At 35.4% G+C, this 21,336-nt stretch overlaps 1 protein-coding gene and 1 non-coding gene across 2 annotated transcripts in view; one reads left to right on the top strand and one right to left on the bottom strand.

Moving 5' to 3' along the window:
* FAM162A (family with sequence similarity 162 member A) overlaps nucleotides 1-20,568 on the top strand; it is a 38,049-nt gene extending 17,481 nt beyond the window's left edge. The window contains exons 2-5 of the mRNA XM_031959731.1: nucleotides 6,310-6,435; nucleotides 9,904-10,012; nucleotides 15,845-15,953; nucleotides 19,946-20,568. Coding sequence (XP_031815591.1) covers nucleotides 6,310-6,435; nucleotides 9,904-10,012; nucleotides 15,845-15,953; nucleotides 19,946-20,044 — 443 coding nt within the window. The 3' untranslated portion in view covers nucleotides 20,045-20,568. The remainder of the gene's footprint in view (nucleotides 1-6,309; nucleotides 6,436-9,903; nucleotides 10,013-15,844; nucleotides 15,954-19,945) is intronic.
* Nucleotides 5,275-5,381, bottom strand: LOC111719698. Its single transcript, XR_002769709.1, has one exon. It is a non-coding gene; the product is annotated as a U6 spliceosomal RNA (small nuclear RNA).
* Nucleotides 20,569-21,336: the final 768 nt, after the last annotated feature.

Genomic DNA, 21,336 nt, shown 5'->3' on the forward strand with positions numbered 1-21,336 from the left:
AGGCTAAGTGACTTGTGCGGGGAGAGGGGAAAGGAAGGGAGTGTCATACAACTAGTAAATCTCTGAATTTGAACTCAGGAAGAGACTTCTGAGTCTAGGTTGGGTTTTCCATCAACTGCATTATCTAGTTGCTTTATGTGTTTCTTTTTAATGTATTACTATTATGGCTTTATGTACTTCTAAGGCTTTGCAAATGTCCTGAAGTTCACAGAGGAAAGCTCCCAAGTTCCCTATGAAAACTTCAGGAGGAAAAGGAAACTTTGGAACTGAGGAAGTGGAGCACCTAAAGTTTTCCTTTAAAGAAAAATTTCAAAAGGAAATGATAGTTTGGTCCAGACACCTGTTGGAGGCCAGAGATAGCCTGTTGATCTAATAGTCTAGTTTAGAAGGTACACGAAAAAGAGTTGGAGTGGGGGGGTCGGGGGGCGGGGACGACTTAAGGTAAAATAAGTCTGGAAATTTAGAAATGGAAAATTAATTCCTTGTGTCAAATGTGATGACAGAAGTTACTGGTTGTTTTCAGTTTGTGGAGTGACAAAGCAAACTTTACCTTAGATGGATTGTTTTGACAACTATGAGAAGTATGGTTTGTTTATATTCATTTAACCAAATTCAGATTTATCTGTAAATCAAATATTTCTGAAAAGGCAAGTGAAGATTTAAAATAACATCACCACTTCACAGTCCAGTAGATATTGTTTCTTCATGATAAAACTATCTTTGTGACTGAATTATAGTGCTGATAGCTTCTCTATCTTGGCTCATTTGTCCTAGAATAAGATTAAACTGCCATATTGGCAGGAGGTAGAAGTCATATTTTTGTACAGGTATGCTCATACCAACATTCCACCAACATACCAACAAATAACAACATTCACACAGTCTTGTAAAGTTTATACTTCATTCATCCAAGATTAACTTGGTTTAAAACCCCTGACAGTATGTAGCAGTGAACTAAATGCTGAATCAGAAATCCGAGACTTGATTTCCACTACTGATTCTGTTAACAAGGGTTACTTTTGAGCTTCAGTTTTTCCTCACTAGTAAAACAGGGATAACTCTCACTCCTTAAGCCACTGTGGAAGTTTTTCTTCTTACTTTGTTGCTTTTTTTTTTTTTTCTTTGAAAGAGCATAAAAACTTCCTTGTAATCTTAGTGTCCTTGCCCTTGTTTTTTCCAGAATGTGACTGGGAACCTTTGACCCTTCTTCAGGATGCAATTATTTCCTGATCACCTGCTGATTCAGGGCTTTTCAAACTCAGTAGTTGGAAATGCTGATTGTATACATTTCTGAGTCTTTATTACTAAAGTTGAAATAATATCTAATCTTCTTGATTCTTGCCCTACTTCTGCACATCCAGGTGAAGTACCTTTTGTTAAGGTTTCAAGAAGTATTTTGTTTATATTCATTGTATTCCCTTTAGAAATTAATTTTCTTTTTATAGTTACAGAACCAAATAATAAGATGTTGAATAGAACTCAGTTTATCACTGTTACACTGAATGGGTATGGTGTGACCTTTTCTAAGTTTATTTAAGAACATTGAAGTTGGAATCTGAATTTATATCCTGGTCCAGCTATTTAGCTGGTTACCTTAGGCAAGTCATAACTTCTCAGAGCCTCAGTCTCTTCATCTATAAAATAAACATGTTGTACTAAATATCTCTATAATTCCTTCCAAAATCTAATATCATATGACTAGGTGTTGAGAGGAAATTATATGTCAGAATTTATATGTCAAAAATATTCCCAAGTATAATGCTTCTAAAAGTGCTCCAATGTCTTTTTTTTAATCCACTCAAAGGATAGAATGGTAATTTTTAATATTGAAATGCTAAGAAAACATTTGCACTTTTATTGTTATTTTATACTTCTTCAGGAGAAGAACTAAAATAGTTCTATTTCCTTTTCTAAGAAAATGGGTGGGAAGGATGACCTTTTAGGATTTGATTCTCACCTTTCTACTTTTTGATTACCCCATCTCCAGTTTACCAAAAAAGACAAAATTTTGATATTAATTCCTTTTTTTAAAAAAAAATTTCTCATGGATAGGTAAAGAACTGAAGTCAATTAGAGCAAATCTAAAGTTAGGTTATAGGTGACTATTAATTCAATACAATTTGAAAAGTGGTTGGTGCTGAAGAAATCATATATTTCTGAAAATTTTTCAAAAATTTATTAGATGGAGTTTGGAAAAAATAAAACCCAAATATTTAAAAAAAATACAAAAAGTTAAAAAACAGAGTTCATTAAAGAATGTAATTCATTTTTAGATGGTTAGTTGGTTATTGTCCTTTGTTCTTTAAGAGGACCAAAATGATATCACTATATTAGTCAAGGTAGTGTGTCTGACTATAGCTGATCAGACCGATATGAGCTCAGCATGTTGTGCCACAAGTCAGACGCAAAAAGTCCCTATGAACATTTGGTCTGGTTTCTCTAACTTGCATATCTCAAGTTTCTTCTGAGTTAATTTAGTTATGCTTAGTTCACAGAGCACAATACCTCCATAGCTGTCCTGTCCCCCATATCATACAATCAATTTTAGGTTCTTTTTTTTGGGGGGGGGCTGAGGCAATTGGGGTTGAGTGACTTGCCCAGGCTCACGCAGCAAGGAAGTGTTAAGTGTCTGAGATCACATTTGAACTCGGGTCCTCCTGACTTCAGGGCTGGTACTCTATCTACTGTGTCATCTAGCTGCCCCCAATTCTAGGTTCTTAAGAGAGATCTTAAAAGTGTCCTTATTGCTCTTTCTGACCACCTTGTGAGTGCTTACTCTAGGTGAGTTCTCCATAAAATAATCTTTTTGGCAAGCATACATTTGGCATTCGAACAGTGCGGCCAGCCCAATGGAGTTGTGCTCTCTGCAAGAGAGTTGGAATGCTTGGCAGTTTAGTTTGAGAAAGGATCTCAGTGTCTGGCATCTTATCCTTCCAGATGGTCTTCAGAATCTTCCTAAGACATTTCAAATGGAAGCTATTCAATTTTCTGGCATGGTGCTGATAGACTGTCCAAGTTTCACAAATATGCAATGATGAGGTCAGCACAACAGATTTGTTGACCTTCAGTTTGGTAATCAGTCTAATAAATCTTCTCTCCCACACTTCCCTTTGGAGCTTTCCAAACATTGAGCTAGTTCTGTCAATGCTTGTGGACATTCCTAGAAAGTATACTGCCAAGGTAAGAGAACTTCTCTACAGCATTTAACTTTTTCATTTGCTGTAAATAATAGTTCCACATATGGATAGTGTGGTGCTGACTGATGGAGTACCTGTGTTTTCTTGATGTTAGTTGTTGGACCAAAATTAGTATAAGCCACAGAAAATTAATTCATACTTTGTTGCATCTCAGCTTTGGAAGCTACATTGAGTCCACGATCATCTGCAAACCAAAAAATCATGCACCAGCACTGCCTCCTTCTTAATTTGGCTTGTAGCCTTTTCAAATTGAAGAATGTACCATTAGTGTGGTAGCTGACTTTGATGCCATATTTGTCTTCAGTGAAAAAAATGGCTGAAAACATAATGCTAAATAGCATGGGAGTAGGCACACAGCAAGCATGCCGTCATGAAATTGATGTACTATACTGATGAACTTCTCTGGGCAACCAAATTTTGACGTAATTTTCCATAAGCCTTTGTTACTGACAGTATCAAGCCCTTGTGATTGGTCAGCTCTGTCTAATGGCAGGACATGAGTCAAGATGAATGATGATGATTAACTCAAGGAGCAGTGGATGACCTTGGTATCTTCTGTGTCTTAACACTACTAACCAAGCACTAAGTGCTCTACAGCAGCTGCTTCACCGAAGCCTTCCTGGCCATTGGAGCAAATTGTTTTCATCTGCCCATTCCACCAGGCAAAGTTTGCTCGTGCTTGGAGTAAACAACCCCCTAACTCACTGTAGGATTTGAGACCCCTTGGTTACACTCAGTCGGCTGAATGGTTTTTACCAGGATGTGACCACTGCATGCTACAGCTTCTAGAAGTCACAGGTGAAAGTTAGGTAGATCAGGGCTGCTTTTCACTATTGGTATCTACCTGATCCACCTAACTTTCACCTTTTTATCTTTGTTCTTGGCAAGAGGAAGAAGGAACATGGACTAAAACTTAGAGCTTGGTGGTGGGCTGTAAATAGGTAGACTTAATTGAGTCTGGCAGAAAATCTTAATTAAATCAAAAGCTTAACTTAAAAAGCATGTCAGTAGGGGTTATCAAGGATCTAAGTGGTACAATGGATACAGTACTATGCCTGAAGACTTCAAATCCGGCCTCAGACTGAACTATGTCCTTGGATAAATCAACAAGACAACAAGTAATAAGAGAGTTGAAGAGGAGTTTTGTAAAGCTGGGTGCTTTGCAAGAGTAGGTAGTCCCCTCAAATGTAACTACTATCAGCTAGATGGTAATTGATTCAAACAAAATCATTTGTAGTAAGAGATTGAGCATATGGTCTTTGTCATAGAGTATGTTTAGAGCTGAGTTTCATAGAATAACTATACATTTTTCAAGAAAGAGCAGTTTATGTGCATACCCTTTGATCCAGTTACTACTGGGCTTATATCCCAAAGAAATCTTAAAGAAGGGAAAGGGACCATATGTGCAAAAATGTTTGTGGCAGCCCTCTTTGTAGTGGTCAGAAACTGGAAACTGAGTGGATGCTCATCAATTGGAGAATGGCTGAACAAATTGTGGTATATGAATGTTGTGGAATATTATTGTTCTGTAAGAAATGACCAGCAGGATGATTCAGAAAGGCCTGGAGAGACTTACATGAACTGATGCTGTGTGAAATGAGCAGGGCCAGGAGATCATTATATACTTTAACAACAATACTATATGATGACCAATTCTTATGGACGTGGCCATCCTCAGCAATGAGATGAACCAAACCAGTTACAATTGTTCAGTAATAAACTGAACCAGCTACACACAGAGAAAGGACTATGGGAACTGAGTATAGACCACAACATAACATTTTCATTCTTTCTGTTATTGTTTGCTTGCATTTTTGTTTTCCTTCACAGGTTAATTTTACACTATTTCAAAATCCGATTCTCCTAGTGCACCAAAATAACTGTTTGGATATGTATGCTTACATTGTATTTAACATATACTTTAACATATTTAACATGCATTGGTAATCCTGCCATCTTGGGGAGCAGGTGGGGAGAAGGAGGGGAAAAAAGTAGAACAAAAGGTTTTGCAATTGTCAGTGCTGAAAAATAACCCATGCATAAATCTTGTAAATAAAAAGCTATAAAAAAAAAGAGCATTTTAATGGAATGCTTCACGAATTTGTGTGTCATCCCTATGCAGGGACCATGCTAATCTTCTCTGTATCATTCCAGTTTTAATGTATGTGCTGCCAATGCAAGCACGAGTTTAATGGGAAATAATAACAGCATATTGACAATAAGAGAAATAGCACAAAAGTAAATATGAATATAGTAGAGAATGAACTGCCAGGCATATTGATTATGAGAACTACTCAATCAATACCATACAAATAAATATATCAGTGACAATAGGTTACAATTCTTGTTTTAGGCCTAGTTGTGATTATGCAGATTGCAAGACCATGTGAAGTTAGAGAAAGAGAAAAAGAGTATTGCAAAACAAGGTTTTTACTTAACAGTATAAATAAGGATTATTGTCCAGGTTAAAGTTGAGCCAAGACAGCCCTACTGTTTACTCCTTCATGGCTACAAGAAGGAAAAGACCCAGAGCATAGCTTGGAGGCCACTCCTGTTGTAGCTAGAAAAGGGATATGCCAAAGGGAAGAGACCTCAGTAGATGCCTATCCTGAAGTCCTTGCATACTTGTTATTTCTAATCAAACTAAGTCATTTGCTTCTAGTCATGTGTTCTTCTTCTAGGACTCGAGACCATCTCTAAGAGTGATGCAGCCTGTTAAAATTTTTGTCAATGAAAACAGTCATTTTGGAATGAGGAATATCTGACGATACTATATGGCCAATTTCTCTAGTTGTAAATTTTGAGAGAGGTGAACTCGTTTGAGGGAAGATGGTCATTTTTCTACTCCCTTATCCAAGGATGTAAATTGTTAGCTTATGACATTGTCAGGGATAACAAAGAACTATGGATATCTTGTGTAAAATATGATGAAAGTATTAATTGGGAAACAGACATGATATAAAAAAATTTGATTGTATTTTATGCTCTTCATATGTTTTTTAAACTAAGCAAAACTTAAGTGTCATTGTAAATGGGATATGTGGTCTTTAGGCATTTTTCCTCTGAAGAAAGTTCCAAACTCAATTCTTGGAAATATTTCTTCTTTTTTCAGGAAACTGCCTGAGATTGTGTGAAAGAGAAGTTTTCCCCTCTCTCCAGGTAGCCAGAAAAGGAGATTTGAAGATGATGAAAGGATTTTGTACAAAACCACAGGAAAATTCAAAACCCTCATCTAAAGGTATAGTTGGATTAGGCTATATATAATATAAATTTTGCTCTACTGAGAACAGTTAACTCAGTCAGTACCAAACAAGTCTAGACTCTGAAGCAGTCTCCTGGCTAATTTTTTTTTTTTTTATTATTCAGACTCATCCTGCACACTGCTACAAGATTAAATCTAAAACAGCACTTTACTCCTATCAGTTCTCTCATACCAACATACCAAAGACTTTCTGACCACTGGAGGAATTAGACCTCCTCAGCCTGACTGGCATTCACAGTTTTTTCTTTCTTTCTTTCTTTTTTGGCTGAGCCAATTGGGGTTAAGTGACTTGCCCAGGCTCACGCAGCTAGGAACTGTTAAGTGTCTGAGGTCAGATTTGAATTCAGGTCTTCCTGACTTCAAGGGTTAGTTCTCTGTCCACCACCTAGCTGCCCCATTCACAATCTTTTCTAATTTAGCTATTCATCAGTCCAGTTTCATTGCTGTCCCATACACATTCATTCTTTGTTCTTCATTACTTCTGTTCCTGCTTTTCTTGTTACCTCTTTACCAGTCTAAATCTTTACAACTCAAATCAAAAAAATCAAAATTTACTTTTTTGATCTGATGTTTAGAGTATTTAAATTGAAGCCTTCTCAGATGAAGTATTTAAACTTGCCATCTGTATCCATTTCTCCCCACATAGACTCATTCACTCTAATCTATTGAAATCTCTTTCCTTTTACTCATTGTTTTCCCAATACCTTTTCTTATTTCTTACTTTGACCTCTGTAGCATTTGATATAATTTACTACTCCTTTTTTCTTGAAACTTGACTTTTTATGGCATCAAATTAATCTAGCCCTCCTTCTGTCTCCAACACTACTTTTCTTTGCAGTCTTCTTTTTCTGTCCCTTAATTTGAGGTATTTCCTAAAACTCAATACTTAGTTCTTTTTTAAAAAATTCTTTTGAAGAATTCTTTTATGACTTTAGTTATTCCTCCTGATGACTTTCAAAACTTTGCCTTTAATCTTTGACTTCTCAGAGCTCAAATTTTAAGACTCAACTTCTTAATTAACTTTCATTTTTATGTACTTCATTTCACACAAACATCATCTTTTTTTTTTTTTTTTTTTTTTTTTTTTGAATTTCATCCTTTGGTTTGCTATAGCATTTATAGTAAGAACTGTATAATAACAACGACTGCTCACATAGCATTCTGATGTTGAGAGAAGAAATATATCATGGAAATAGAGTGCTGGTGGTAGGTTCAGGTCCTACTTTGAGCATATTACTAGCTATGAATCTGGGCAAGTTAAGTAATTTCTCAGACCCCTCTGGTAACTAAGACTTGGCAAATATGGCTGATCTGTATTAGTAGAAGGAGTCCTTCCACAAAGACTTCCCTGTCTCAATGAAATCATAAGTCTGCCCCATATAGAACTCTACCCACTGACTATGGAACTACTATGCCACAGCATGAAGCCTATCTGTTCCCAAAGCATGTACATCACAGATTTCATCTTGAATACCTCCCTCATTTTTTTTTTTGGTCAGTCAAATCATTATCCATACTTGAAATTGTACCCCAGGTTTTTCCATGAAATGGTAGCATTCTAAGCCTATTTCACTCATCTAACTTGCTCCTTTGATTTTGAGTCCCATGTAATTTTGTAACATTTGTATTGTTTAACTTTTTACATGTGCGTATATATATATATATATATATATATATATATATATATACCTTGCCTTTCTAACTAAATTATGAGCTCCTTACAGAGAGCGGGGACTGTGCCTTGTTTTTCCCTGAATAGGTTTCACATATAGTTGTGCATATAGCACAAGTATTAAATATTTGTTGAATGAGTGTCTCTTGTCAAGGATTTTTCTCTTAATCTAAATTAATTGTCACAGACTAGTTTTCACCTCACTATAACACATAAGCTATGAATCATCTGAAAAGACATCAGAAATAATCAGCACATTGTGGTGCCTTCATTCATGTCAGTTTTCTTATTCTTACTTAAAAAAAAAAAGATAAAAAAGCTGGAGAAAAACAATAATAGAACAGTAAGACTATTCAGAGGGAGGGAGAAACTATTGTATAAGTATCCAATAAAAATAAATATCTAATAAAGATATGTAACTCTGGGGTCTAACCTAAAATAGTATGACCAGTATGAAAACTCATAAAAGGGATGGTTATGTTTATTAAGGATTTGTTCTCCGATTCTTACAATGTCAAGATACAGAGATGCCCTAAGGAATAGGAACAGAATAAATTTAGGATATATAAAAGCAAATACTCTTAACACAACAGGTGGCAAATTTAAAAAGGCTTTTTGGTCATTAGAAGTAATTCAGGCTGACAACAGAGATTGAAAAGTTTAGGTAACTATGAGGATGCTTAGAACCATAATAAGTTATTAAAGAGATTAACCTTTTGGGATTAATTCCTCACAGGACAATTCCCTTCTACAAAATATTCTATAGTACGTCTGTCAGAGAGAAAACTTAGAGCCAGATGGATCGGTAGATCCGATCTAATTAGCCATTCTTACTGAATCAGCAGTATTGTCATTTCAGATTAAAGATTGTCATTTTTGTAGTAGGCTACTTTTAAAATTCTCCATATGATAAACTTATTTTTGCATGAATCTGGAAAAAGAGTTTCTTTAATGAGAATTGTAATTACATTATCCTCTTTTTGTGTTTACTTCTCAATTTTGGAAGGTTTTGCCCTAATTCATCCTCATTAAGATAATATTTTGGTGAATACTTAATGTACTTATATGATATTATTTATATATATATATAATATATGTTACCTGTTTGGTCCCCCTACTAGAACAGGAATCTGAAGAATGTCTTACCTAAATTTTGTATCCCTCTAGCACCTAACACCATGCTCTGAACCCAGTAGGTGCTTAATAAGTGTTTGTTGAATGAATTTTTTTGTTGAAGAAGTGATACATTTTCTGTTCCAATTTTTTGGATAGACTACATGGATATCAATGAATTTATTAAATGCTTTTCAAATGTAAAGCATTACATCAAGTGTTGAGGTGGATATCTTTGAAGAGTTTGCACTCTATTTAGAATGATAACACAGAAACACACAAAAAGTTAAATAGCACTTCAAATTTATATAATCCCTAACTGGGTTTATTTGCCATAATCTTGAGCTTCTTTATTGCTCCTTTTCTGGTAGTGTTTCCTTCATGTATAATATAAACATTTTGTTGCATAAATGGCTCTTTTGTTTTGGAAGGAATTAAGAAAGGAATTATTTCTTAGACTGTTCTTCCCAACCAAAGGTTAGCTCAGGGTAACTCAGTGTCCTTTCTAATTAACATTTGGTTTATATGTTTTAAAATATGTAAGCACAGCTAATATTACTGTTTGAGCATTTATTTGTCACCTTCTTTACTAAATTAGAGATGCCTGATAAATCCCTTAAAGTTGAATAATGTGAGATTTATCTCTTGTTTTTCCACAGAGTTTTATAAATCTAGAGTACCATTACATAAGCCCACTCCCTGGGAAAAGAAGTTAATCCTCTGGTCAGGCCGTTTCAAAAAAGAAGAAGAAATCCCAGAGACAATCTCGTGAGTGCTGAACCCAGAACTGTAAGAAAATGGTAGCTAGAACTCAGCCCCAGCTTGTGTCAAGTGCTCCTTCCTATGTAGTACACATGGTATTCTCTGTCAAATATTTGAATGCCTGCTTATGTTAGTACAAGGGAACTAAAACAGAAGCGCAGAACCTTTGACCTTGAAACTGAGGTACTGATGTCTATAACCAAATGCCTGACAAGTCCTTCAATGGTTGAATTCGAGTTTTGGGATTTTTACTTCTCTTTCTTCTATCAGTCTTCTCTATTCTTTTCCTCCCTAATCTCTTAGACTCATTCCCATAGTGAGCCCTAATTATGATTATCACAATTCTCAAGTGCTTTACAGTTTAGAAGGAACATTTCTCACAACAACCTTGTGAGGCAAATAGTACAAATTTTATTTTTCCATTTCATATAAGAAAATGTAGGCTGAAACTGTGAAGTTATAATACACCATCAAGCCAGTTTCTTTAATTTGTCAAAGTCACTGAATTCTAGTCAGTGAAAACATGTGAATTATTTGATTTGGCAGAAAGGACCACTGGGAGTGAGGAGACCTGAGTTCTAGCCTCTTTAATTTGATGGCTGATTTTATGTAAGTCTTCTTCAGGCCCAGAGAGAGGTGGTTTCTTTGTTTTTAAAACAAGTGGACTTTTTAATGTATATGGTACTTCACATTTTTTCAATACATTTTTGTATTATTTGATATGATTCTCACAACTCTGAAGTAGGTAAAGGAAATACTATTTTCATTTTATAGGCAATAAAACAAATTCATAGAGCCATCAGAAAATCAGCTTTCTAGTCAGATGGAGATTTTTGGTGGAGCTAATACTAGAACCTAGGATTTTAGACTCAGGCTTTTTCTGTGATGACTGCCTTTCATTAGTATCATAGAAAAGGAGGGGAACTTTGAGATCACCTAATTCATTTCATTTTAAAAATGAAGAAACCAGCCCTCTGAAGATAAGATGGATTGTTGCTTTGTTCAGAATCCTTAATTCATTCAGAGTTGGGGTGTTGATATACTTATACAAATTGTTTTTCTGGTTGTATTCACTTGACTCCACATCATTACATATGTTAAAGATTATTTTAAGCTATTTTGTTGATTCGTATGGTAATATTCCATTATATTCACATACAATAATTTGTCCTTTTAGTTTTAATAGAAGTGATGATTTCTTTATATTTGAACTGCTTCTCTCTGATGCTTTTTTTTCCTTTGATGTGGGAATTCTAGATTTTGGTCATGGCTTTCTTAGGACTTTTTGGAATTCTTTTTAGGTGATGATCACAGGCTTCTTTCTATTTATAATGAATTTTGGCAGTTTTAATATGATTTCTTGAAATATAGTGGCCAGATTTAGAAAAAAAAATTATGGTTTTAAGGGAATCCATTGATTCTTAAATGATCTTTTCTTGACCTGTTTTCCAGGTCAGTTGTTTTTTATATCATGTTACTTACATTTTCTAATATTTTCAATCTTTTATTATTGTTATTTTTTCTGTCTCATGGAGACATTTTTTTTTTTTTAGTGTATTTTGGTTTTCAGAGAATCCATTCTTAAGTAAAGTTTACTATTTTCCTGAGTTCATTTTATTTTCATTTTTTTCCTGCAGAATTTTTATTTTATTTTTTATTTATTGCTTCATTTCTTCTTAGGGATTCATATAGTTTTTGTGAAAAAAAATCCCTATTTTTTTGAGTATCTATTTGCAATCATAGTGCTACTCTTCTTTTGGAGATTCTGTGGGAGAGAGGAAAATCAAATTAGTAATCTTAAAAATGAAAAGGGAGAACTTTCCACCAATGAAGAGGAAATTAAAGAAATAATAAGGGGTTACACTTTGCCCAATTTTTATGCCAATAAATTTGATAACCTAAGCGAAATGGATGACTACCTCCAAAAATATAGGCTTCCCAGATTATCAGAGGAGGAAATAAATTGCTTAAATAGTCCCATTTCAGAAAAAGAAATAGAACAAGCTATTAATGAACTCCCTAAAAAAAAATCCCCAGGACCAGATGGATTTACATGTGAATTCTACCAAACATTCAAAGAACAATTAGCCCCAATGCTTTATAAACTATTTGAAAAAATAGGGAATGGAGATTCTGTGAATCTATTTATAGATTTATACTGATTATAACTTAACTGATGGCATGTTTTCTTTGATTTCTTCATCTCTCCTTAATTCCTTAATTATGGCTTTATGCCAGAGCTCTTTTCCTAACTATACTTTTGTCATCTTTACTTGGCTCTCACCCTGGGTCACTTGAGTTCTTTTGCCTTCCTCTACTTCCTGGGATTCAGCTACCACTATAAAAATATCAGAATTGATCTGTTTGCTTAGAGGAAAACAAATCTTTGAGTATCTCTGTTTGAATTTCCTAGTCTTTTTTTCCCAAGTGTCCAAGTTCACCTGCCAGAACTTAGTCCCCTAAATGTGTGCCTTGTATGATAAATAATGTGCTGTTTTTTGCCAGAAATTAGTGCATCCATCTCTTAATCTTATTTATTTCTCAAATGTGATGGAAGAAAAATCAAATATTTTCCCCTCTATTTGGAATACATTTTCTGACTAACATAAACTAGAAAACTGATCCATTCTCACAGTTAATTCTTGTTTCTGAAAGAAAGAGCCATGAGCATTGCCAAAAATATCTTGACAGTGTCTGCAATTTTCACTTTTAGACAACTAGCGCTTTTCAAACATCATCTGCTCTTACTCCAGGCTGTCTCCCTTGATTGCTTGGAAAAAAAGAAAAGTTAATATAATAACTGTCAGGGACCATACTTCTTTCTCCTTAAAAAAATTCTTTTTGAGAGCTTTTAAAAAAAATTTGCAGTACAAATTCTCTTGTCCTTCTAGACTTTTTCCCACCTACTAAGAAGGCAAAAAATATGATACCCATTATATATATGAAATCATGTAACATATTTCCATGTTAGCCATATCAACCAAAAAAAGCAAGAAAAATAAACTGAGAAAATTACACTTCAGTTTGCACTCAAGAATTCATCAGTTCTCTCTTTGGAAGGGGATAGGAATTTTCATTATGAATTTTTCCAATTTGTCTTATATCACTATATTGATCAGAATAGCTAAGTCTTTCATTATTGACAACCATTACAATATTATATCCAATGATCTCTTGGTTCTGTTTTATTTCATTTTGCTTCTGTTCATATAGGTAGGTTTTTCTGAAACCATCTTCTTTCTCATTTCTCATAGCACAATAGTATTCCATATCAATGATATACCAGTTTTTTCCAGCCATTCCCTAATTAATGCATATCTCCTCAATTTCCAATACTTTGCCACCAAAAAAGAGCTGCCATATTTTTTGTACATATAGGTTCTTTTACTTTGAGCTCTTTGAGATATAAGCCTAGTAGATATTGCTGGGTCAAAGAGTATGAATAGTTTTATAGCCTTTGGGGCATAGTTCAAAATTGCTATCCACAGTGGTTGCACCAGTTCATACCTCCACAGAAATTCATTACTGTACCTATTTTCTCATGTCTCCTCTAGCATTTGTCATTTCTAATGGATATAAAGATGGCACCTCAGAATTATTTTAATTTGCATTTTTCTAATTAATAGTGATTTTGAGTATTTTTTCATTTGACTTTAGTTTTAATTTCTTCTTTTGAAAACTGCCTATTTATATCCCTTGACCATTTATCAATTGTGAAATAGCTTTTGCTTTTTTATAAGTTTGATCAAGTTCCCTAATATTTGAGAAATAAGGCCTTTATCAGAGAAACTTGGTGTAAAAATTTTTGATGTTCTTTCATTGCCTAGTGTACCCAAAATGTAGTTTGTGTGATTATCTTTTTAAATTAGGTTAATTTTGCTTTTGCTTTGTCTGCAATGCTTGCCTTTTTTACTTCAACTGAAGCATAATAGATTTTGCTTCAGTCTCTTATTTTAACTCTCTGTTGTGCATGTCTTTTTATTTCAAATATATTTATTGTAAACAGCATATTCTTGTGCTCTTGTTTCTAATCTATTTTGCTATCTGTTTTCATATTATTGATAAGTTCATCCCATTTACATTCATAGTTGTAGATTACTATGTATTTTCCCCCCATCTTAGTCTCTTTCTTTCTTTCTTTTTTTGCTGAGGCAATTGGGGTTAAGTGACTTGCCTAGATTCACACAGCTAGGAAGTGTTAAATGTCTGAGATCAGATTTGAACTCAGGTCCCTCTGACTTCAGGGATGGCTACACTGAGCCACCTAGCTGCCTCCCCTCCTCCTCCCCAATCTTAATTTCTTTTATTTATCCTTCTCTTTCTTTACCATGAAGAAGAATATTTTTTTATAAACATTTATTATTTTGGACTAATTGAGCAGATCATTCTAGATGATAGCCAGATCTCACTGGTCTCTAAACCAGCTATCAAGGGAGTTGCTGATCTAGTTGGGAAGAATAATGGACTCCAGAAGATTTGGGCTTCAATTTTGTCTCAGACACTTAAACCAGCCTAGGGACAAGGACAACAGTCACTTAGCCTTTTTGAAGCTCGCCTTCCTCTTCTATAAAATGAGAAAAATAATATCCCACTTATCTTGTAAAGAGGTTGTAGAATCAAATGAGATGATATATCTAAAGAGCTTTGTAAGCATGTGTTTCTTTTTAGATTTTGAGATGATTCTGTATGGGCATTTTTTATTGTGTGTGGTGTTTTATTGAAATTTCCTATTTTCTCTAAATGTTCTATAAATTGCTGCTATATTGGCAGTTGAATCTCTTGGAAAAAGAATAGGACAAGGCAGCTCTAGATAATTGCCCAAACCACCACTGATTAACCAAGATTGTGTATGTAAGTTTTTCACCTTCACAAATCTTAATTTTCCTACCTGCCAAATGAGAATATGCCTGCCCTGTTTCTGTAATATTATTTTGATGCTTCTCCTATGACACAAAACATTTTATAAATGTAACTTGCCCTTTCATGCTCCTCACATGTTGGAGATGTCATTTTGTAGTAGAGAAGAGCCAGGGAAAACATGAGAGCAACCTTTGGATGCTTGAAAGGATGTCATATATTGGATGAGAAAATAGTTATTTGTCAAAAAATATTCCACCACTAATGGAAATTACAAGAGGGAGGAAGATTTCAGTTTAATAGGGGGAAGAACTTTCTCTAAGAGCAGTTCAAAAATGGAATGGGCTACTTTGTAAGGTAATGAATTCCTTGCCATTGGAAATATCCAAATAGAGACTGAGAAACTGCTTACCTGAAATGTGGTACAGGTGATTTGTTTCTTAGAAAGGGGAATGGATTATATATTCCTAACTCTTTTCCACCTCTAGATGCCATGATTATTTTATATCAGTCAAAATGGTCTTTTATGTTGAAATAAATTATATAGAAGTAGACTTTAAAAGGAAAAAGTAGTATGGTATGATAGCCCAGATATTGGACTTGGGAGTAGGAAGACTTGACTTCAGTTCCCTCTTCTTTTACTGTGTGGTTGGCCTGTCTATTCACCTCTGGATATATTAACTTCATTTGTAAAATGAGACGGTTTATTTCATCTACCTTTGAATCTCTATTCTTCTGTGTCTTGAATTTTTTTAATAGCTATCCAAAAATAGAATAGAATGCTTTATGAGGCAGAGTTCTTCCTTTATTGGAATTGTTCATACCCTGTTGGGTATGCTATAGAAAGTATTTGTACTTGAGTTAGAGTTGAGGTTTGAATTCCCTTTTAACTTTGGGGTTTCTAAGATTCTGTGATGTGAAATGGCCTGATATGTTGCCTGGTGCTTACTCACATTTAATTATCTGGTCTTGTTTTGTTAGGTTTGAGTTGCTTGATGCTGCCAAGAACAGGCTCCGGGTCAAGGTCAGCTACATCATGATTGCCCTGACTATAATAGGATGTATAGTTATGGTTTTTCAGGGAAAACAGGTAAGTGTAAATTTTTCTTCTGCATCTTATTTTCTGTGATGACCTGTGAAACAAACATTAATCTATATTCTGATAGCCACAGGTAAAGATGACTCCATTTTCCATCAGCCCAAATTCTGACCTCTCCGAAAGGATTTAGATATGAGAGAGGCTCAGGGACTACAGTTAATGCTATTCTTGTTTCTTTCTCATTTCTGAATATATTTAATGACATCTGGTGATTTAAACTTACCAAGGGTACCGAGGCATATGCATCTTCCTTCATCTAAGTTAACTTTTCTTTTCTTTTCACTGAGGCAATGGGGGTTAAGTTACTTGCCCAAGGTCACACAGCTAGGAAGTGTTGTTAAGTGTCCGAAACCAGACACTTGGTCTCAGACCAAGTTGAACTTAGGTCCTCTTGACTTCAGGACTGGTGGTCTGTCCACTGCACCAACTAGATGCTCCCATATAACTTTTCTTAGCTTTAGAGATGATGGAGGAATAAATATGCAGAGAAGTAGGTGGTACTAGAGTTAACAAAATAAAAACTGATTCATTTTGCTGTTCTTATTATTCATTTCTACTCACCATGGGAGAGAATTGCAGTGCTGTTCTTTTGGCAATTTAGAGCCTTGGGCTCAGTCTTCTAGAATTTTATACCAGAGCTCTCTTAGTATCATTTCAGTTAGAGTTTCCCAAACTATTCTGTATAACTTTGTTGTTCACAGGGGTTCTATAACTAGACTGCTGGTGACATTTTACCTTCTAAAGCAGTTCTTAAAATGTTATCTGTGGACTTCATAATATCCTTGAAACCCTTTCAGAGGGTCCAAGATGTCAAAACTTTTTCATAATAATATTTAGATCTTATTTTCCTAGTGAAATATTCCTTCCCTGATTTACTTTTCTGTGTGAAGCTGGAATTTCTTCATATACTTCATTCAAAACAATATATTGCAGAAACTTGAATGCTGAAACAGATAGGAGTATCTGACTGTCTTCTATTAAGTTAGACACTAAAGAGTTTGCAAAAATTTGTAAAATGGTAATATTCTTCTCACTAAATTTTTTTTTTTTGTTTTGGAAAATATTGTTATTTTTAGAAAAAAACACATTCTGTTAAAGGGTCGTTTATGTTTTAAAATGATAAATATTCTTTAAAATTTATCCATTTTAATTTCTTACATAATAAATATCATTAGATAAAACCCATATAAAGAAAAGTTATTTGGAAGACTCAGTAATTGTAAAGGGGGTGGATCCCGAGTCTAAAAAAATTGAGAACTACTATTCTAACAAACTGACAAATTATCTATTTACATTTTTATACATACACACGTACACATCTCATTATTGCTTTGACCCTTTTGAAGTAATTTTCCCGCAATATTTTTAGAAACCAGACCCTTTGTGTCTTCAGTCAAAATAATTATTAAATATATAAGAATTTGTAATTTCTCCATTATGGATATTCCTTCCACCAACAAAGGTAGTGGAACCTTTCTGTAACTTAGTAGATTGTCTTTGAATGTTATGGGCAAAAAAATCTATCACCTTGTAAATAGGTGATAAGCTCCTCCAACTTTTTAGGTAAGGTAGACCTTAGATGTATCTATACATATCAGTAATCTGATTATTGGCCTCTATTGCCTCAAGGCCAGGTATGTTATACTTTATTCCCTTCCTTAGGACTCTTTTTTTTTTTTTTTTTTTTTAAAGATTGGGGAGTATCTAGACTCTGCCATTGGCTCAAGCCCCCACTAATTGTGTTCCTTTGATTTTAGAGGTCTAAGCATCCTAATTCCATTTAGGTCAGATTAGCTTTTACAAAGAAAAATTTACTTCAGAGGCATAGCAAGAACATACCTCTCCCCTCTAATGTCAGGAGGTATATTCCTTCCCTGTGTCCTCTGGATCTTTGGAAGGGGGTGAAGTGGGATTAGTTTCACAGTTTAACTCAATTCTTGTATAGTGTTGTCTAACCAACTTCCAAGTCCAAAGCCCTCCTGGGCTTGCACCCCAGCATCCTGGCTCCTCAGAGTTTCCTTTTTAAATAGAAATCAACATTTGACTTGAAATTCTGGCTCCAAGATTGTCATGGCTCAGACCAAGACTCCAGGCATTTTTTCTTGGGGGGCACCAAGGCCTAAACACTGGAAGGTGGGGTTAGGGAGATGGCCTTTCCCTGCATCCAGCTTTGTGCATGGTGCCTGTGCTTGTAGGTGAACAAGAGCTTCATCCATGGACACCACTGAAAAGAGAGAAAATGGCTACCTCCTTGTTTAGGCCAGGACTTCTTAATCTTTTTTCACTCATGACCCTTTTTTGCCTGAGAAATTTTTATGCAATCCCAGGTGTATAGGCATATAAAATAGGTATACAAATCAAACATTTACTGATAATAGATCATAATTTCATGACCCCACATTCAGTTTTGTGACCCCCTGTAAGATGGCAACCCACACTGTAAGAAGCTTTAGTCTACACTACATGGCCGATGAAATGAGGCTATTCCTGCCCACAAAATAGGCTGTCTTCTCCCAGAAGCAGGTTCCTGGCATCTCCCACACTGGTGCTACCTTTTTAAGTAATCTGGGCAAACAGCAAAGTTGAATTATATACACAAAAGAAGTTTGAATAGAGCACAGAAACACCAAGAAATATACCATTTCTCTTTGAAAAACAAGGAGAGTATATTTTAAGAGACAATGTCTTTAAAAAAAAAGATTTTAAAATGATGGGTTTAAAGGGGACTCATCAGAAAATTCATCCAGTCAGTTTGATGAACTGATGGGGCTTCAAACATACGTTTGGGGTATCTGATCAGTAACTGATGACTTGTTAAGAGCTCAGTTTAAGAGGTCAATAACCTCTGATTGAGTTTGGATGACTGAAGCAGTCCACAAGGTAATTGGTTGGCTGGGACTCAATTTTCTGCAGAAAATGAAAAGTTTATTTGCCTTTTAGAAGAACTCCAACTCATAGGGAACACTGAGTTTGGGTAGGATTATGTAGGAATCTCTAGGACAGATAGGGCTTCATTAAGATGTCAGGATGTTGTCTTGTTAGTTCCTTCCAAAGGAAACTATCTTAAATGCTTCACATGGTTTTTATATTTGTGTATAAGTTTCTGTGAGTTCTGTGCATCTTGGGTGGGGAGAGAGTGTGAAATAAAGAGAAGCACCCCTTCTGTGCTGGTCTGTGAAAGAAAGCAGCAGGCTGGGATAGATTGGTGTTGCTTTTGTCAACAGTCCCACATAGTGACATGTGAGGGTTGGTGAGTAGGAAGGTCTCTGTTTTCCTTGTCTTTGCTGTTGAAGAATATATACATTTTTGTCATGTACATATTTCCTCGATTTTAGAGGTGTAAGCATCTTACTTCCATTTAAGTCAGATTAGCTTTTACAAAGAAATAATGACTTCACAGGCATGGCAAGGGCAAACATCTCCCTTTCATTGTCAGGGGCTCTATGTCCCTGGGCTTGGGGAGTGGGGTAGGGGAGGAGGCAGGATTCACTTCACAGTTTACCCCAGTTCCTCTATAGTGCTGTTCAATCAAGTTCCATGTCTAAAGCCCTCCTTGGCTTCAACTCCAGCATCTGAAGTATATATGTGATGTCAAAAATCATCACCAACAACATTTTGGTGAAGTTTGATGGCAGGATGCAGGCCGAGACCTAGGTAACAAGAGGAAAATGGGAAGATTGTGGAGATGGGGCAGAGGGAACTTGGGAATTGTCCATTGACTTGTTGCTAGAGAAACTGATGTCTGTAACAAAAATGAAGTTGAGGAGAAAGGGGGAAAAAAAGGCAGAAGAAATTTTGTTGGAAAAGGGAAGAAATGATTATACCCTGGGTTGATTAGCCCCTAGCTTTAGGACCCATTTGGAGAAAGTAGAAAAACCTATGAAGGGGAATGGAATGGAACAGACCGGGTGAAGTCTTTAGGTGAAACTGGTCAGTGGTGTGGAGTGAATAGTCATGAGGCCTTCTGTTTTGTTTCCCTGTAGGCTGCCAAAAGACATGAGAGCTTGACGAGCCTGAACTTAGAAAGGAAAGCTCGTTTAAGAAGGGAAGCGGAAGAAGCCCTGGAGTCCAAAACTGATTAGAGTTAAAGATATGAAGTGGTTAGATGGGTATTTAAAACTCAGCAAGAACAGTGTGGTAGGCCGATGCCTAGTGTGGGAAAACTATTTGCGTAAAAGAATGACTTTTACCAGTGCCCCTTTGCTGTGTTTTGTAGCATTATCAATAAACTATCTCAACAGAACAGCTTGTCATTTTTCACAAGTGATCAGAGTTTGAACCAAACCGAGCTCTTGGTCATTTGAAAAACAAAGACAATAAAAGTGATGTGATTTAAGTCAAATACCCATTGTTCATAATTCTAAAGGATTTATTTCTACATTGCTAAAGGGTTTTGTTTGAGAGCACAGGTACTATTTTTCTTTCACATACCATAAAAATACTTTATTACAGTTTTTAATAAAAAATCTAGGTGGCCCACTCTGTGTTTATGTACCAATTTTCTAAGTACTCAGCAACACAGCCCAGAAAGAGCTAGATGAGAACCAGCTAAGGATTCTGTCATAAAAGTAATGATGAAAATATTTCACCACTCACTTGGCTTTTCTGGACAGTCAAAAAAAGGAGTAGTAGGCATGCAACCTAAGCACAGGGAGTGTTATCTGCCTTGTACCCAAGCTGCTTGAGGATTCTAGAAGTTACAGAGTGGTGGGGAATAGGTCTTCAGGAAATGCAGGATCATACCTCTGTGGTGATGTGATACCAGAATTTGCAAATACCTGGTTGTCAGTGACCAATTCTGAATTAACATCATCCTTCAGAGAGTCTGCCACAGACTGTGTACCTTCATTTTTCTATGATTATTACTAGATAAGAGCTCTATTACTTCCTGAGTACAGGATATAGCTAGTGAATAAACCCCAAGGAAAGAATGGCTGAAACCAAGTCTTCTCTCCATGTATGGGTAGCAGCTTATTCCCCACTACTCTATAACTTGTAGGACCATCAAACAACCGAGGAACAGTCGTTATATACCACTTCTGGGGCTTAAGTTATGTGCCTGACATTTATCTGTTTCCTTGTGCAAAAAATCAGTTGTGAAATGTTTTCATAATTACTTTATGATTTAAATAAATGGTTTAACAGAAGTTTTTGCAACCTTCTTTTTCACATAGAATTTGACGTAGGTACAGTTATCTGTTGAAAACATAGGTACATATGATTTCTATTTTGAACATTTGCTATTTATTCTCACATGCTTCCTGAATATAAATGGGTAGGTATTCTTTAATTGTCACTCTAAAACTCAGTTTTTCCTTACAGAGATTAAATCAACACCAGAAATTATTTTATATTAATGTTTTAAAACTGATAT

Source organism: Sarcophilus harrisii, chromosome 3 (genome assembly GCF_902635505.1).
Source record: "Sarcophilus harrisii chromosome 3, mSarHar1.11, whole genome shotgun sequence".
NCBI classification, from domain to species: domain Eukaryota; kingdom Metazoa; phylum Chordata; class Mammalia; order Dasyuromorphia; family Dasyuridae; genus Sarcophilus; species Sarcophilus harrisii.